The sequence below is a fragment of the Vanacampus margaritifer genome, chromosome 5 (genome assembly GCF_051991255.1).
Source record: "Vanacampus margaritifer isolate UIUO_Vmar chromosome 5, RoL_Vmar_1.0, whole genome shotgun sequence".
Classification (NCBI taxonomy): Eukaryota; Metazoa; Chordata; class Actinopteri; order Syngnathiformes; family Syngnathidae; genus Vanacampus; species Vanacampus margaritifer.
This window is the reverse complement of record NC_135436.1, coordinates 28,054,214-28,069,730: the sequence shown is the minus strand read 5'-3', so window position 1 is coordinate 28,069,730 and position 15,517 is coordinate 28,054,214. Positions and strand designations below refer to the sequence as shown.

Genomic DNA, 15,517 nt, shown 5'->3' with positions numbered 1-15,517 from the left:
GCGGCGGCATAAGTTTTTAAAAGCCGTCTACTCACCTCCAACGTTCAGGGGCATGCGCGTGCTAATCATTACTGTCTGCCGCTGAAGCGCTACGGCAGACAGTATTTCGTCTTGCTGGATCGCTATTTAGTGTTTGGCGCATGCCACATCTTTGCGGCCGCCATCTGCAACCCGAAGCCATGCCCGCCGCCGCGTCCCGAGGCTCGTTGCGGCGAGCACGTTCGTTGGAGCTCGTCAACAGATGTTGTCATTTCCACCGAGTCCGGTACCAGGTGCAATAAGCAGCATATGGAGCTTTCCGCCTTTTCGGCTGCGCTGAGCTTTGCAGATCCTTCTCAAATATAATTACAGCTCTCACTTTATTGCTATAGGTTCAATTACAACTGTACAACTCGTGTTTATGTTTTCTCTCTCGTACCATTTGTGCCACCATATGTTCGACCTTTTTAATTCACTTTCCCCAGACACGCCATTACTTTCGTGGCAAGTTTCTCTGAAAACGTGTCGAGGCTTAAATTACAAAGCAACAAGGGGCGAAAAACACGAGGAAAACATCTTTGATTGATATTCTTAAAGAGAAGGCGTCAAGCTGTGAACTAATTAAAGCAACCGGCACGCTACAATCTTATTTTTCACTTTTTGTATGTCATCCAGATGCGACCCAAGCGTTACACTATCAATGTATTTATGCTCGCTGCTTTTGAGTTATGACAGGAACGGTCACACGAGGTCGTTTATTTTATTTTTTGCACCCCCCCTTCCTCCCCTCAGGATTCCACACGCCAAATTAATGGTGTGATCTCTTTGACCGATTTCCCGTGCGTGTGTTTGTGTGCACGTGTGTGCTTTTCAGGCAAATTGGACAGCTTGTTTCCCGACGACAGCTACATCGACATGGGCGAGATCGACGTGGGGCGAAAGGTCGCGCAGCAGATCCCGCCCGGCGTCTTCTGGCGCTCCCAGATCTTCGTGGACCACCCCATGTACATGAAGTTCAACGTGTCGCTCAGCAAGGACGCTTTGGTGGGGATCTACGGAAGGAGGGGCCTGCCCCCGTCTCACACGCAGGTCCGAGTTGATTTTCAAATGAGCTCATTTCTGCTCGAGTGGATTTAGTCGGGTTTGGCACAGAAAATAATGGAAGCTAGTTTGTGAAATCTCACACACTCTGGAGAACCAAAACTGGCAAAATTTTAAATAAATAAATGAGTAAGTCGATAAATAAATGAATAAAAGTGAAAATAAAAATGGATATAAAACATAGAAATTGAAATAAAACCTACAAAATATATACAGTATACCCCTAAATAATTAATAAAAGTACAAATAAATACAAAAATAAAACGCGATTCCCAAAATATATAAAAATAAATGTTGAAATAAATTATATGAAATATTATTATTATTAATTAAATATCAATCAATAAATGACAACGCTCTGTTCTCACATTTATTTATTTCATGCTGCAGACGCTCTGTCAGGTCAAAATGTTATTCAAATGAGGGGGCGGTCCTAAGCAAGGTCTCCTTTGTTGCTTTGTTGTTTTATTGCTTGATATTTAATTAGATTTATATATTTATTTTTGTATTTATTTCAACATTTATGTTTATTATAATTTTGATTTTTTTGAATGTCGTTTTTCATTTTTATATTTATTTATTTTTTTACTTTCATTTATTCATTTAGGGATATATAAATATATATATATATATATATATATATATATATATATATATATATATATAGTTGTCGTTGTTTTCATTTCCATTTATATTTATTTTTTGGTCTTAAATTTTTGAATTATATATTTTTATATCTGTTTTTATTTTCACTTTTATTTTTTTATTTAGTTTAATTTTGGCAGTTCTCGTCCCCCATAACACACAGGTTGGATTCAATGTTCAAATGTACTAAATTAGATCATTTATTTGCAGGAATTTGGTAGGATTTAATGCAAAAATAATATATTGTAAGGAAAAAGTGACATTATCACAATGTTTTTGAATGAGTTTGTTTCTGCAATGGGTGTTTTCATGAGAATTTAGTGCAAGTATTCTATCCATATAATATGTATATTTGCCATAACGCAACACATGGCGTACTCTTAGCATTGTCTTGCTTGAAATGTAGGACTTGAGATTCACTTCGGACTTACACGTAACTTGACACCTCTGGTAAAAACAAAAATACTTTATTTGTGCTGGTAAAAAGAATAGCATGCTCTCCTATTGTATTTACAATAATGTCTACGCAGTATGAACAATTTTCCACATTTCTGCTCTGCGGCAGAATATAAATTGCTATATTGTTAGATCCAGCGCGGAATCAATTCATAACCCTTTCTACCGTATTATGAATCACCTTCTTTTGTTACGTCGTTGAGGATTTACAATACATTTCTGTGCAGTTGGGTATCGTCAATGAATCACGTAAAGGAGCCGGAGCCTCACGGGTGCAGCGAGAGGAAGGATTTTTCTTTTGCTCTAATTTCCCCGAGATATATCTCGTTATGAATCATATCTGGCTGCTAGCTCGCACTTTAGATTTCATTCTCTTAGCACAACTGCCGTTTTGCTTTTTCCCCAAGCCCAATTTCGGTGGAAATTACCATCCGGTGTCATTTACTTTTTTTTCCGCCTCGTGTTGTCTAGAAAGTGGTCGTTTCTTACCTGTAGCTGATCAGAGTGGAGATGAAAGTGAAATGTGGCCTCATTGTTATTCATGGAGTCTGCTGATATGATGATGAAGCGACTGCTCGTAGATGTTATTTGGCAAACTCACTTAATTTCTTCCTGCGAATTTCCATTAAAGGAAACTATATCAGCTGGTTTTATCAAAAAAGTGACAGCTTCAAAGCCAAGTTGATGACACTGGCTCGTTATCGGGACGGTTGCATAACCCTGCTTAATGGACCAGCCTGGACAACTTTCTCGTTGTCAATACTGCTCGCATCCGTCCGCTTGTTTTATCCCAGAAAGTGTTTGTTGTTCACAATTGAGTAACAATTTTTGCTTATAACATTTCATTTAACTTTGCTTTAATGCAAGAGAGACTAAAATATCAGAGTTCTGTTTGCGCTTAGCATATGGCATTTAGTAGCGCATAACCTACTTTCATCATCTTGTTATTTATGGCTAGGCCATGGCTTATGCTATGGCTTTGTAAGCTAAGTCTATTTTATTAATTAACTAAGTAGATAGGCATTTAGGATCTAGCCAATCAGGCAGACAGACAGCTAAATAGCTAATAGATAGATAGATAAGACGACAGCTAGCTAAATAGCTAATAGTTAGATAGATAAGACGACAGCTAGCTAAACAGCTAATAGATAGATCGATAAGATGACAGCTAGCTAAATAGCTAATAGATAGATAGATAAGACAACAGCTAGCTAAACAGCTAATAGATAGATAAGATGACAGCTAGCTAAATGGCTAATAGATAGATAAGACGACAGCTAGCTAAATAGCTAATAGATAGATAAGAAGATAGCTAGCTAAATAGCCAATAGATAGATAGAGAAGATGACAGCTAGCTAAATAGCTAATAGATAGATAGATAAGACGACAGCTAGCTAAATGGTTAACAGATAGATAGATAGATAGATAAGACGACAGCTAGCTAAATAGCTAATAGATAGATAGATAAGACCACAACTAACTAAATAGCTAATAGATAGATAAATAAGACAACAGCTAGCTAAATAGCTAATAGATTAGATGGCAGCTAGCTAAATAGCGAATAGATAGCAAGATAGCTAGACAGACAAATAGGCTACTTGAAATCGACCTAAATTACCTAATAGACAGACAAGCAGATATCTAAAAATAAATAAATAAAATAAAATAAAATTGTCTGTCGGACATACATTCATTGTATAGCTAGTTAATAAGATATATATATTTTAAATTTAATTAACCAGAATCAACCTAATAAGATCAAGGTCTCTTTTTTCCGGGGCGATCTGTCAATGCAATGTAAGCAGAAAATAACACATTATACGTAAAAACAAACTTTAAAGTACACATAAAGGAACTCAGTACAATTACAAACACAAAGCTCCTGTTGATAGACTAGCATCCGCCCAGAATGGGGAGCAGTAAACGCGGACCAAATCTACAAAATGCAAGCGCAACAAAACAACAGCAGTGTAGCACATCACAACACCGTGAGGAAGATTTACCAAGTCAATGTGCAAAGAAAAGTGCTTACGCGTCAGAGCAGGAGCAAATGGTTTCAAGATATTCAGCAACTTTTACTTTAAAACTATATGAAGAGACCGACGAGGCCATTTTGAAGGTACTCTGAAAGTCATTCGAGGATCAAGGGCCAAAGTCAAATAGATCCGAGACTTATGCAAATTAATTAGCTCATAGCCAGATACTGACAATGGATAAAAGCTATTATTTATAGTCACTTGTGAATAAGCTAACACCAGCTGGTCACTTCCTAGCTTACGTATATAGCAAGATTCACAACTGTAGAGGAGCCCCATTTTGCAGCAAACCCATTCACTCCTTATTTCTACTTTAATAGCGTTCAGGCTGACTTCCATGTAAAGTTATGCGTACAGTGTGAAACCACGGAAGCCCATCCAGCCATGTTGTGGCCATGCTAATGCTCCTACCGCTGCCGCCATGGAAGGATAACTTATTCATGCAGACCAAATGATGCTGGGCCATAACGCGGCCCGAGAGTGCTCGCGTCTCACATGTCGCTCTTAATGGCCCGTCTGCGGCTCATCCATCAATCCCGCCTTTGCTCACTTTCTCCTGTCTGGTCCGCAGTTTGACTTTGTGGAGCTGCTGGACGGCCGACGACTCCTGGTCCGCAGCCCCCCCAGCCTGGAAGGCCCCGCCGCCTTGCAGCGGAGCCTCGCACCCATCACAACGCACGACACGGGCTTCATCCAGTACATGGAGTCCGGTATCTGGCACCTGGCTGTCTACAACGACGGGAAAGACATAGAAACCGTCTCTTTTCTCACCACTGCCATAGGTGAGCACTATTTGATCTCTTATACTCTACTGCCACCTGCTGGCCGTTTTTGTAATTACTACAATTGCTTCACTCGTTCTCTGCAGTTGAGAGTCTGCATCAAAGCCTCCTCTATGCTCTAGCATTAAAAAATAAAAAAATGTATAAATATGTCTTTGGGACACTTAAACTATTTAAAATAGAATGCATTTATACGTTTTTGGGATCAGAATGCACGGAAGTGGCCAAATCATGTACAACATAAACAGCGCTCGCAAACACAAACAAGGGCAAGAAAGTATAAAGTAATTTAAATAAAATCGATTTTGGGTCATTTAACTCTTTGACTGCCAGACGTTTTCAGAAAAGGGATGCCGTGGGTGCCAGCCGATTTAAGCATTTTTGACTGATCTTTCAAGGTCCACAGAAAATTATATGTTTGGACTATGGAAACACACATACTACCAAATGAAAGATTGGACTCTCATCTTTCATCAGAAAAAAAGAGTTTGTTTCTACCTTATTCCGTTTTTCAGTAATCAACAATAGAAAATGGTTAGTTTCACCTCTGTTTTGAAACAAACGTCTTTTAACGTCTTTGGCACTCCTCCATAGGATTTTACTAAACGTTATTTAACGTTTTTGGCAGTCAAAGAGTTAAAATCGATTCTGAATCGTACTAAATGTGAATCGCGATTCTTATGAGAATCGATTTTTTGGGGCACACCCCTATAGTGAGCACCCCCCGGGAAATGTGTTTTTAGGTGCTTCTCAAAATGTGTCCGTTAGGCCTTCTGAATTGTGATGTCCCAATTTAGCTAGTTTGCAGAATATACTCATTTGCACAAGACCCCACCGCACGTCCGCACCCTCAAAATAGGCTCATTTGGGCTTTAAGTGAAACATTGGTTTTTCAAAGATGAAGGAACTGCATGTTCATCAAGTTATATCTGGCAAAAACGACAAAATCAGGACATGAGCGCTATCCTGCCATGCCGCCCCATGAGGAGGCCATTTAGGGATCATAACATCCTCATTAGCGTGAGTGTTTCATGAGCCAATCAGGGGGTCCAGCCGATCCAGTGTAGCGTGTACACTCCTGACACCGTGTCATTTTTTTCCCCGTCCCAATTTGCTCCAATTTTGACTTCTCTGCTACCTCGCTTGGTTCTTTTTGTTAGCATTTATTTGCTAGCATTATCAAGCAAGGTGCGCATGTGAGCAGGAGGCTTCGGAGGTGTCGGATTTCACCGCCGTGGCAGCTGCGAGCTCTCCTCACATGCTCCTTAATTAAAAGCTCTTGGGTCGGCGCGACAGGGGCCATGCTAGGAACAGGATCGAACAGCAGCTGCAATTCAATATGTATGCTATGATATGACACACGGGGCAAGTCAGGCCGGTGTTTGCTTTGGTTATTTCTTCTCGACAAAGGAGTGCATGAAGGTTCCCCGCCGTCGCCGAGCGGAGAACGCTTGAGCCGAGAGAAAAAAAAGCCTGACAGCGTGACGAATTGGGATGCGGACGGGCCGGGAGGGGGGCGGAGGCGGGGGGCTCTTAGTGTGTTGGGCGGGATTACTCAGAGTTGCGCCGGCGTTGGTTGGTTTGCATCGGAGCTCTTCTGCCCACAGGAGGGCCTCTTTTGGAAAATGGGTCACCGGTTAAGTGCCCTTCAGCAGAAATTGAATCCCACCAACTGGCTCAGCTGCGGTGGCTCGGAGTTGACCTTCAAACGGGGCCGCTCAGGTAGAGGAATGTGGGAGATCAAGAAAAGTGGCATTTTGAGGTCCCGTATTGTCTGCATTTATGACTTTTACAGGTGGAATACATTCCGATTTTTCCCGTGCGGTACACGGACATACTGGCGTGCAGTAGAGCCAGACGACGTGTGCTTTAGCTGCACATCTACTTCATAAGCAAACACAGTGCAGCTCAGCCTCTGGCTACTTAATTTTATCATTCAAACCCAAAAACGTGTAAAAACGTTTGTTAATACATTGTTCTTCCCTCCCAAAAATGTGTTTACACATTTTTTTGTTTTTTTGATGCAGCTTCTGACATGAAGAGGTGGCTTAAAAAGGTAGCTATTACAAAAAAACGGCCAGCAGGTGGCAGCAAAGTATAAGAGATCAACCATGTTGCAACAAGCTCTTTTTGACAGTGTTTTCACCAGGAATCTGAATATCGATGAAAGTTAGCTATATTCTAATGCTAATTGCTACAAAACAGAAACAGATACAAATATACTTTCTTTTCCCGATGAAAGAAGAAACTCTAATCTTTCTTTTGGTAGGTTGCATGTTTTTATAGCAAAGGAGCACAATATTCTGTGGGCCTTGCAAAAGCAGTCAAAATCCAGTAAAACAGCCGGGAGCAAAGGGGGTTGCTTCAGTGAAAATGTCTGGGAGTGAATGAGTTAAATCAGAGACAAATACAGTAGTGATGTTGCTTTTGTTCTGCTAGCATAACACGTTAGCAACCTGAGTAGCAAAAGTGCTAAGGCCCTTTTAGAATGATTTTACCAGGATTCAGTTACTCTTTCTAATGCTAACATGATGAAATGCTAACATGATAAGCTAACATAGCAAGATAGCAACCTGTGTAACAATGTCACCCATAATACGTGAATGAGCGTTTTGAGTACAATGAACCTGTTGCCGTTCATACAACCCAATAATAAACTGTGTTCCATTCAATGGGCCCACATTCCACACTGGGTGAGTACATTTGGGAGTCAAATAATTATTTTTTAGATATTTTTGAATGTAAAGTAAGTTGCGTTTGAAGGTGTAAGTGGGGTGGGGCTCCCTGTCCTTAATGTAGGTTGGCCTCGTGGTGAAAATGTTTCCCGCTGAATCACAGCTCTCTGGAGCATGAAGTCATTTGTCCTGGCTGCCCGGTGCCTGACACAGATCCCAGTGCACGGGTGGGAGGGGGGCAGCCAGGGTTGTGGTATGGCGGTGGTGGGGGGGGGGCCTCTCCTCCTCGCTGCCTCGCCATCACTCAGATGTGCCTGGCGTCCTCCGGAGCACGCAGGGAAAGGAAAAAAAAGAAAAAGGCGCTGATTAAACTCGCACGCCGCGCCGCCGGACTACGGGGACTCGCACGATAGTTAGCTCCTCCCGATACGCGGGGTAATGAATTTCAATGAAGGCCCCTGCTTGAATCGGTGATTTATGCGTCTGGGCCCACGTCGAGCGGTCGGCTAAGAGATATTCATGGCCGCTCGCCGAGGAGAACACAAGGCGGGAAGAACGCGTCATGCGCTGATGTGGATTCAACACGGAGGCGCCCGCGTTCTTGCTCAGTCAATTAAACGTGACAGTGACAGTTGAAGAATTATGATGAAAGATAGAAATAGCCCAGTTAAGCCAAAAAAGGCTGAATTCTAGTGCCTGACAAAAGTATTGGGACGTTCGTTCCATCTACATTCCATGGGCTTTTGGAAACATTTGGAAGGTCAGGGTGACCTCTGGGCAAGTTCATCTCAAAGGCTCTTCAGGTTCTTCTGCATCCCGTGCGGAACACAATATGTCAATATGTCAATAGAAAGAACATTACTATTGATAACATTTCATTTAACACAATGACCAGAAATTGAAAGTGATGCAGAATGTCAAACTGTCGCAGTGTAGCGCCACCTACTGTTGAGGAGGACTTACACTTCTCGATGTCAGCTTTTTTTTTGGTGGTATCGCTGGCTGGTATTAGTAGCCTCTAGTATCTGATATCTTAAAAATAAGGTTGGTGTCAGCCAGATATTGATACAAGAACAAAGTCCTATTCCCCAAAAATATTCATCAAGAATAGAGTCCTAGCTAGCTAGCTTCCATGGTGCTCGTTTACCTGCTAGTGAGCTAGCTAGCTAGCGAGCACCCTTGGTGCTCGTTTACCTGCTAGGGAGCTGGGAGCTTGGCTTTAGCCCCTAGTGCTAGCTAGCTAGCACCTATGGTGCTTACCTACGAGGGAGCTAGTGAGCTAGCTAGCTAGCGAGCACCCTTGGTGCTCGTTTACCTGCTAGGGAGCTGGGAGCTTGGCTTTAGCCCCTAGTGCTAGCTAGCTAGCTAGCTAGCACCTATGGTGCTTACCTACGAGGGAGCTAGCTAGGGGCTAAAGCCAAACTGTGGCAGAGTTTTTTACTTTGGATTTGCCACCTCTGCATGGCAGGCTGGTGAAGTAGTATCGCTGTGTAGTGTCGGTGCACAACACTTGATTGAGTAATAAAAAGGGTGTGTTTCTATACTTTTATCCATGGTGCATGTTTTTTTTTTTTTTGTTGCACGTTCAAACCAAGAAGCTCCCCTTCATTATTGCGCCTTTGGGAGACATTTGGTACGGCGTGCACGCCTCGCAGCCTACGCCTCATTTTCCTACTGTCATCCAGCACCATTACACACACACACACACACACACACACACACACGCACACACACACACACACACACACACACACACACACACACACACACACACAAACTAGCTCGCAGCTAAAGAAAGCCAAACCTCCCACTACACTGATGTTCTTTTCGGACTTCTCTGCAATGATAGAGCGCCGCAGGAAAGTCCTCCCATGTTCCCCTGATCTATAAGTCAGGCCGAGACGAGCCCGCGGCGGCGCTCAGCCAGTCTCGCCAGCCCCCTCTTTGTCTCTCCTCTCCCCGCCTCGCATCCACGCCGATGATTGACCCTCTCGAGGAAAGGAAAGCGCAAATCCGGAGCTCGTATTTCGGAGCTCTTTGTGATGGCACAAGAGCTTCTTTTGTTCGTCCAAAAGTTTCGCCCGAGATGGGAGGATCGTTAATCCCGACGAGTGGCGCCTCGTCATTTAGTCGTCGTCTTCGTTACGTTGGCAATTAAGTTGATGTACTTGGATGGAACAACGGAGGAAGTGCATCATCGCAATGATGCCTTGATTGATGTCATAAAAAAAAACAAACATGTCAGGCATTTATCCAAATATGTGTTTGCATATTTTAAGACTATTAATAAAACATGGCACACGCATTAAGATGCACTGCTGTAACACAATTATTTATTGTTGACTATAAACATTGTCATCCTTGAATGCCCATTAATCACTGAACTGTTTTTTTCCTCAGAAAAATGTAAATTTATGTGTGCATATTAATCACATTTGGTTCAAAAGTTTCCGCAATGCTTGAATTTGCTACATTCATAAATAATTATTTTTGAATTAAAAATATAAGTTAGTTATACAAATGAAAAATAAATCATATTGAATAATTTAAAATAAAGACAAATATTGTTGATTTAAATAAAATAAAAACACAACAAATAACCATTGAAACCAGTTTTAATGATCTTCAACACGCTGTTGGGATATAAGAGTGATAAATAGAGAAATGAATATATTGTTAATGATACATTTATTTACCTTTATTTATTTATTTAAGTGTATTTATTTATTTGTATGTATTTACTAATTTTAAGGTGGTCAATTTTAGTCATATTCAGTTCTGTTAGGTTCAGGTATTGGCCATTAAATTTTAAATACGAACATGTTTGTAAAGATTTAAATGAAATGAATAAAGTGAGTATAATTTACATGAATAGAATACATTTTTTCATAATGATTTGTATTTATTTTGATCTCTTAGTGGAATCTATTTGTTTTTTTTAATCATCAAGGTTGCTTCTAATCATATTCAGTTTGCTGTGGGGTGAGAAGATTACCTGTCAAAGTTGAAATCACTCATACATAAATAAATAAACAAATTTGGTATTATTTCTCATTTATAAAGGTAAAATATGCAAATAAATGAATAACATGCATTTGTTTTATTTTGTAGTATTTTAAAATGCAATAGTCAAACCATTGAGTTAAAGTTGACTTAATTTGCTGTTTGGTGAGAAGATGGTGTGCTTAAGGTCACCAAACATCTCTCACCACTGCAAAAAAAAAAAAAAAAACACGATACTGCCGTACCCAATGATGTGGTTACCAAAATGACTGTAGTTTGTTGGTGATAGTTGGAAAGCATCCCCCTTAAATGTGTTGCTTTCACACTTTTTTTTATTTTTTTTTTTTAGATTTAATTAACTCTGCAAGCCTGCCGTTTAGTGCATGTTCACTCCGGGAAAGCAAATTGCGAGGAAAACGGCCCAGTGAAACTGCTCATTCAGCTGGAAGTCGGTCTCGTCGCCGTCATTAGCGGCGCAGATAATAATCAAGTCTGAGAGAACGAGTGGGAGGAATGTTGTGCTGCCATTACCGTTTGAAAAGACCTCCTTGATTGACGTTTCTCTCTTTGCCCCGCTTAAGATTCCCTCGACAAGTGCCCCAGCAGTTGCTTCGGGAACGGAGATTGCGTGGCCGGAACGTGCCACTGCTTTCTGGGATTCAGTGGCCCCGACTGCGGCCGAGGTAAGTTCATTTTGTTCATTTTTCCCCACATATGGAATTGTGATTTTCATTCTCCACACTTCCGATTTACGCCGTTCAAATTTCAACTTGCTTCAAAAATTGACGCCTCCCGGGGTATATATCGTCTGATTCCACATTGCTTACAGTAGTCGCACAATTTAACTCATTCACTGCCATTGACGGCTATAGACGTCAAAAATTCATTTGAACTATTTTTATTAGTTTTTGTTTTTTTTAAATCCACTTTTGCTAACAAGAGTATGAAAACCTAGGGAAAAAAATTATTGTAAAATTGGAACAGATATAAAATTTGTGATTAAGCGCGAGTTAACGAGTGAAGTCGTAATTAATTACAATTAAAAAAATTAAAAAAAAAAAATTAAATTAAAATAAGGGCCGTCTAATCGTAATTAATCTCATGATAATTTTATATCTGTTATTAATGTACAATAAAAAAAAAAGGTTTTCATAAAAAATGTAATGAAATGAAAAATTGTTAAAATAATAGAAATAGTTCACATGAATTTTTGACATCTATAGTCGTCAATGGCAGTGAATGAGTTGACGTTCAATATCAATTTTTCCCCATTGATTTTCAATGGGACTGACATTGAACTTTTTCTAAGTATGTATACTAATTACAAATAATGACTTTGATATTTATATAAAATCCCCCAAAATGTTTTTGTCGTCCGCTTCAAATGCAGGTTGTCCCCCAATAAGGATGGTAACAGCATAATCTGCATTTTTACTGGTGGAGGCAGCACTTCATCACCAAACCACCAAATCACATTTTTCATTTTAGTGTAGTGTGTATGTAGCACGTACAGCAAATACATCAACAAATAAGCAGTTCCGAAAACTTTACTTGGTTGCTTAATTTCACACTTAATGGGAGGGCAGGCACTCCAGATGGCCTATTTGTACACAAGTAATTAAAAAGCCACTTTGCAATAATATGTGTTTTTTAAGATGGTCTAAAATTGCCGGTTCACTTGAGGCCAAAATCCCCGAGACGCCATTTGACGCTAACGTGTCCTAATTGATTGCCTGCTGTCTCTTGCAGCCGCCTGCCCGGTGCTGTGCAGCGGCAACGGTCAATACCTGAAAGGTCGCTGCATGTGTCACAGTGGCTGGAAGGGTTCCGAGTGCGACGTGCCCACCAACCAGTGCGTGGACGTCACGTGCAGCCACCACGGCACCTGCATCGTGGGCACCTGCATCTGCAACCCGGGCTACAAAGGGGAGAACTGCGAGGAAGGTAAGATACAGTCAAAGTGAAACAGCCAAAAGAGCTGGGTTCAATTTGAGTATTTTCAAAAGTTGAGGAAGGGACCAAAGTGTGACCAAATTCGAGCCATGCAGCGAAATGGAGACTATGGAGCACAGCAGTGTGGTTAGATTGTTTTGAATTTATAGTCGTTTAGAATGTTAGAATGTGTTTAATTCCCACCATAGAGACGAAATTAACCGATAAGGAGATTTAGGGCAGCGAGTAAAACAGAACGCTTCAGTGAAATGCAAACTGTGGAATAAAGCACTCGAGTCAGCTAACGTTAGCGTGGGTGTTTATTTTTTGAGTTCCAAGCCGTGGAGTACAAGGGTCTCCTGTCTTCACATATCGCCATAGGGAGAAAAACAAATATCCAAGAGGAGAATGGGGGCAGCAAGAAAACAGACCACTTGAGCAAAATGGAGACTGCGGAGTAAAGCACTCAAGTCAGCTAACGTTGGCGACAAGCGTGGATGTTTATATTTGGAGTTTCTGGCCATGGATAACGAGGGTCTCCTGCATTCACGTCTCACCAGTAGTAAAATAAATATCCAAAAGGAGAATGAGGGCAGCAAGAAAACAGACTACTTCAGCAAAACGGAGACTGCAGAGTAAAGCACTCAAGTTAGCTAATGTTGGTGGCGAGCTTGGATGTTTATATTTTGAGTTTCTGGCCATGCATAACGAGGGTCTCCTGTATTCACGTCTCATCAGAAAGAGTAAAATAAATATCCCTGAGGAGAACGAGGGCAGCAAGAAAACAGACCACATCATCAAATAGGAGAGTATAGTGTAAAGCACTCGAGTTAGTGAACATTAGTAAAAAAAAAAATTACAAAAAAGTTTATTGTATTCACTTTTTGCCGTAGAGACAAATTTGATCAAATAGGAGACTGTGGGCAGGAAGAAAACAGACCACTACAAAGTGAACACTGTGAGCTAAGATTTGAATGGACGCTTATTTTCAGCATTTCTCGCCACGGAGGAGAACAAAGGTCCAAGAAAATCCTGAGGGCGGCAAGAAATGGGACTAAGGCAGTAAAATGGGGACTGTGGCACGAGAAAACTGAGTAGTGCAGAAAAGTGAATCCTATGGAATGTAATACTGACAAACAAAGCGAACTTGGTGGGATTGCGGTCGTCTATGAACATGTCGGAGCAGGACGAGCGTTGCCGTCATCCCCGATGGCGACTGTGAGTGGCAGCCTGCAAGTGATGGCGAGAAGGCAGCGCATTCATAACAAAACAGTCTGTATTGTGTTGCAAGTCGGACACGGCGTCTGATGCCAATCCGGCGGGAGCTCCACGGCCGACGCCGCTGCAGCAGATAAGAGTGAGGCGGCCATTGTGTTTGTCAGCTCTTGAAGGCTCTCATTTCAAGATGAAAAATGGCATCGGGGGGTTTGATAAATGGGGGTGCGCGTCATCCATAAGCCCCCCCCCCGTTCTATTTCGGGTTGGCGTGTCAGCGGTTAGCGGCGGCGGGGAATGCGGGCCACGGCGGCCTTTAACATTTTTACCTTTCTTCGCCGCGACCTTCAGCCGCCCGTGATTAATTGCCAGGAGACTTTCTTGTCAGTTAGTCCTCTGATCCTCGCACCTGGCGCACGAACCATCTGGCACGAAGCGAGAGATGCCGTTTGTCCAACGATGGTGGCCTTTATGTCCGCTTGATGTCATTCTAAATGGGGGCGCTGCTGACGTCGCATGCGCCCTGTTGTCCGTTCGCCATCTGGGTGCGCCATTCAGGTATTGTCTGGCCCGACAAGATATTGCCTAATAATGTGATTGAACTGAACACACTTGCATAAGATGGGGTGTGTGTGTGGGGGGGGGGCACACGGCTAATGTGTTGTGGGAATTGCGGCTGTTGGAGATCATCATTGTAATTAAATAAGCCTACCACATGTTTTAAATGCATTTAATCAAATTGAAACACACTTTTTATACACATGGTAAACTGATTTGGACAAAAAATGGGTTAACATGTTTAAAAAAATACGTAACGATAATGGAATTAAAAATAAAACCATCAAAATTTATTTTTTAAAAATACGTAACAAAAATGGAATTGAAAATAAAACCATAAAAATGTATTTAAAAAAATACATAATGATAATCGAATTAAAAATAAAACCATTTGTTTTTCTTCTTTTTTTTCAGTCGACATGTCAATGCATTCAAAATGATTGAAACAATTTTTATACACATGGTAAATGTATTTGGACATAAGAAAAAGAATGCAATCATAAAAATGTGTTTAAAAAAAATATGTAACCATAATGGAATAAAAAATAAAACCATAAAAATAATATGGATAATCTGAGGCGTGTTAAATGTTTTTAGGTGTGCGCTGACTCCCAGTTTCGCACGATTTTGAATGTTGGGGGTGTGCACACTTGTGCAACCACATAACCGATTTTTTTATTTTTACTCCCTGTTTAAAAAAAATAGTAATGTATGGATCACCTTTATGGTGGAAAAAGTTTTGAACTAATTTGCCATTTTTCTTCATCACCCAAAACATGGCATTTCAACATGGGTGTGTAGACTTTTTATGGCCTTTGCAGATGTGTACTTTCAGCAACCGACTTTTATGAGCAGTGTAAAAGGGTCTAATCTTTGGCGTATTATGATTGTGGCAGGTCCATTTAACAGCATGTCAGTTCCCTCAAAGGATCGTAACTCATGAAAGGTTTCTTTTGTCAGTGGACTGCCTGGACCCGACGTGTTCTGGCCGAGGTGTTTGCGTCCAGGGCGAGTGTCACTGCTTCGTGGGCTGGGGCGGGCAAGGCTGCGAGAGCCCCAGGGCCTCCTGCATGGACCAGTGCTCCGGACACGGAACCTTCATGGCCGACACGGGCACCTGCAGCTGCGATGCTAA

At 41.4% G+C, this 15,517-nt stretch overlaps 1 protein-coding gene across 9 annotated transcripts in view; it reads left to right on the top strand.

Moving 5' to 3' along the window:
* Window positions 1-15,517, top strand: part of tenm4 (teneurin transmembrane protein 4) — a 310,021-nt gene that overhangs the window by 200,352 nt on the left and 94,152 nt on the right. For all 9 annotated transcript variants that reach the window (XM_077565526.1, XM_077565535.1, XM_077565531.1 and 6 more), the window contains 5 exons: window positions 854-1,068; window positions 4,789-4,999; window positions 11,259-11,360; window positions 12,427-12,621; window positions 15,343-15,517. The exon at window positions 15,343-15,517 is cut by the window's right edge and continues 26 nt beyond it. In XM_077565526.1, the coding sequence (XP_077421652.1) occupies window positions 854-1,068; window positions 4,789-4,999; window positions 11,259-11,360; window positions 12,427-12,621; window positions 15,343-15,517 (898 nt within the window). The remainder of the gene's footprint in view (window positions 1-853; window positions 1,069-4,788; window positions 5,000-11,258; window positions 11,361-12,426; window positions 12,622-15,342) is intronic.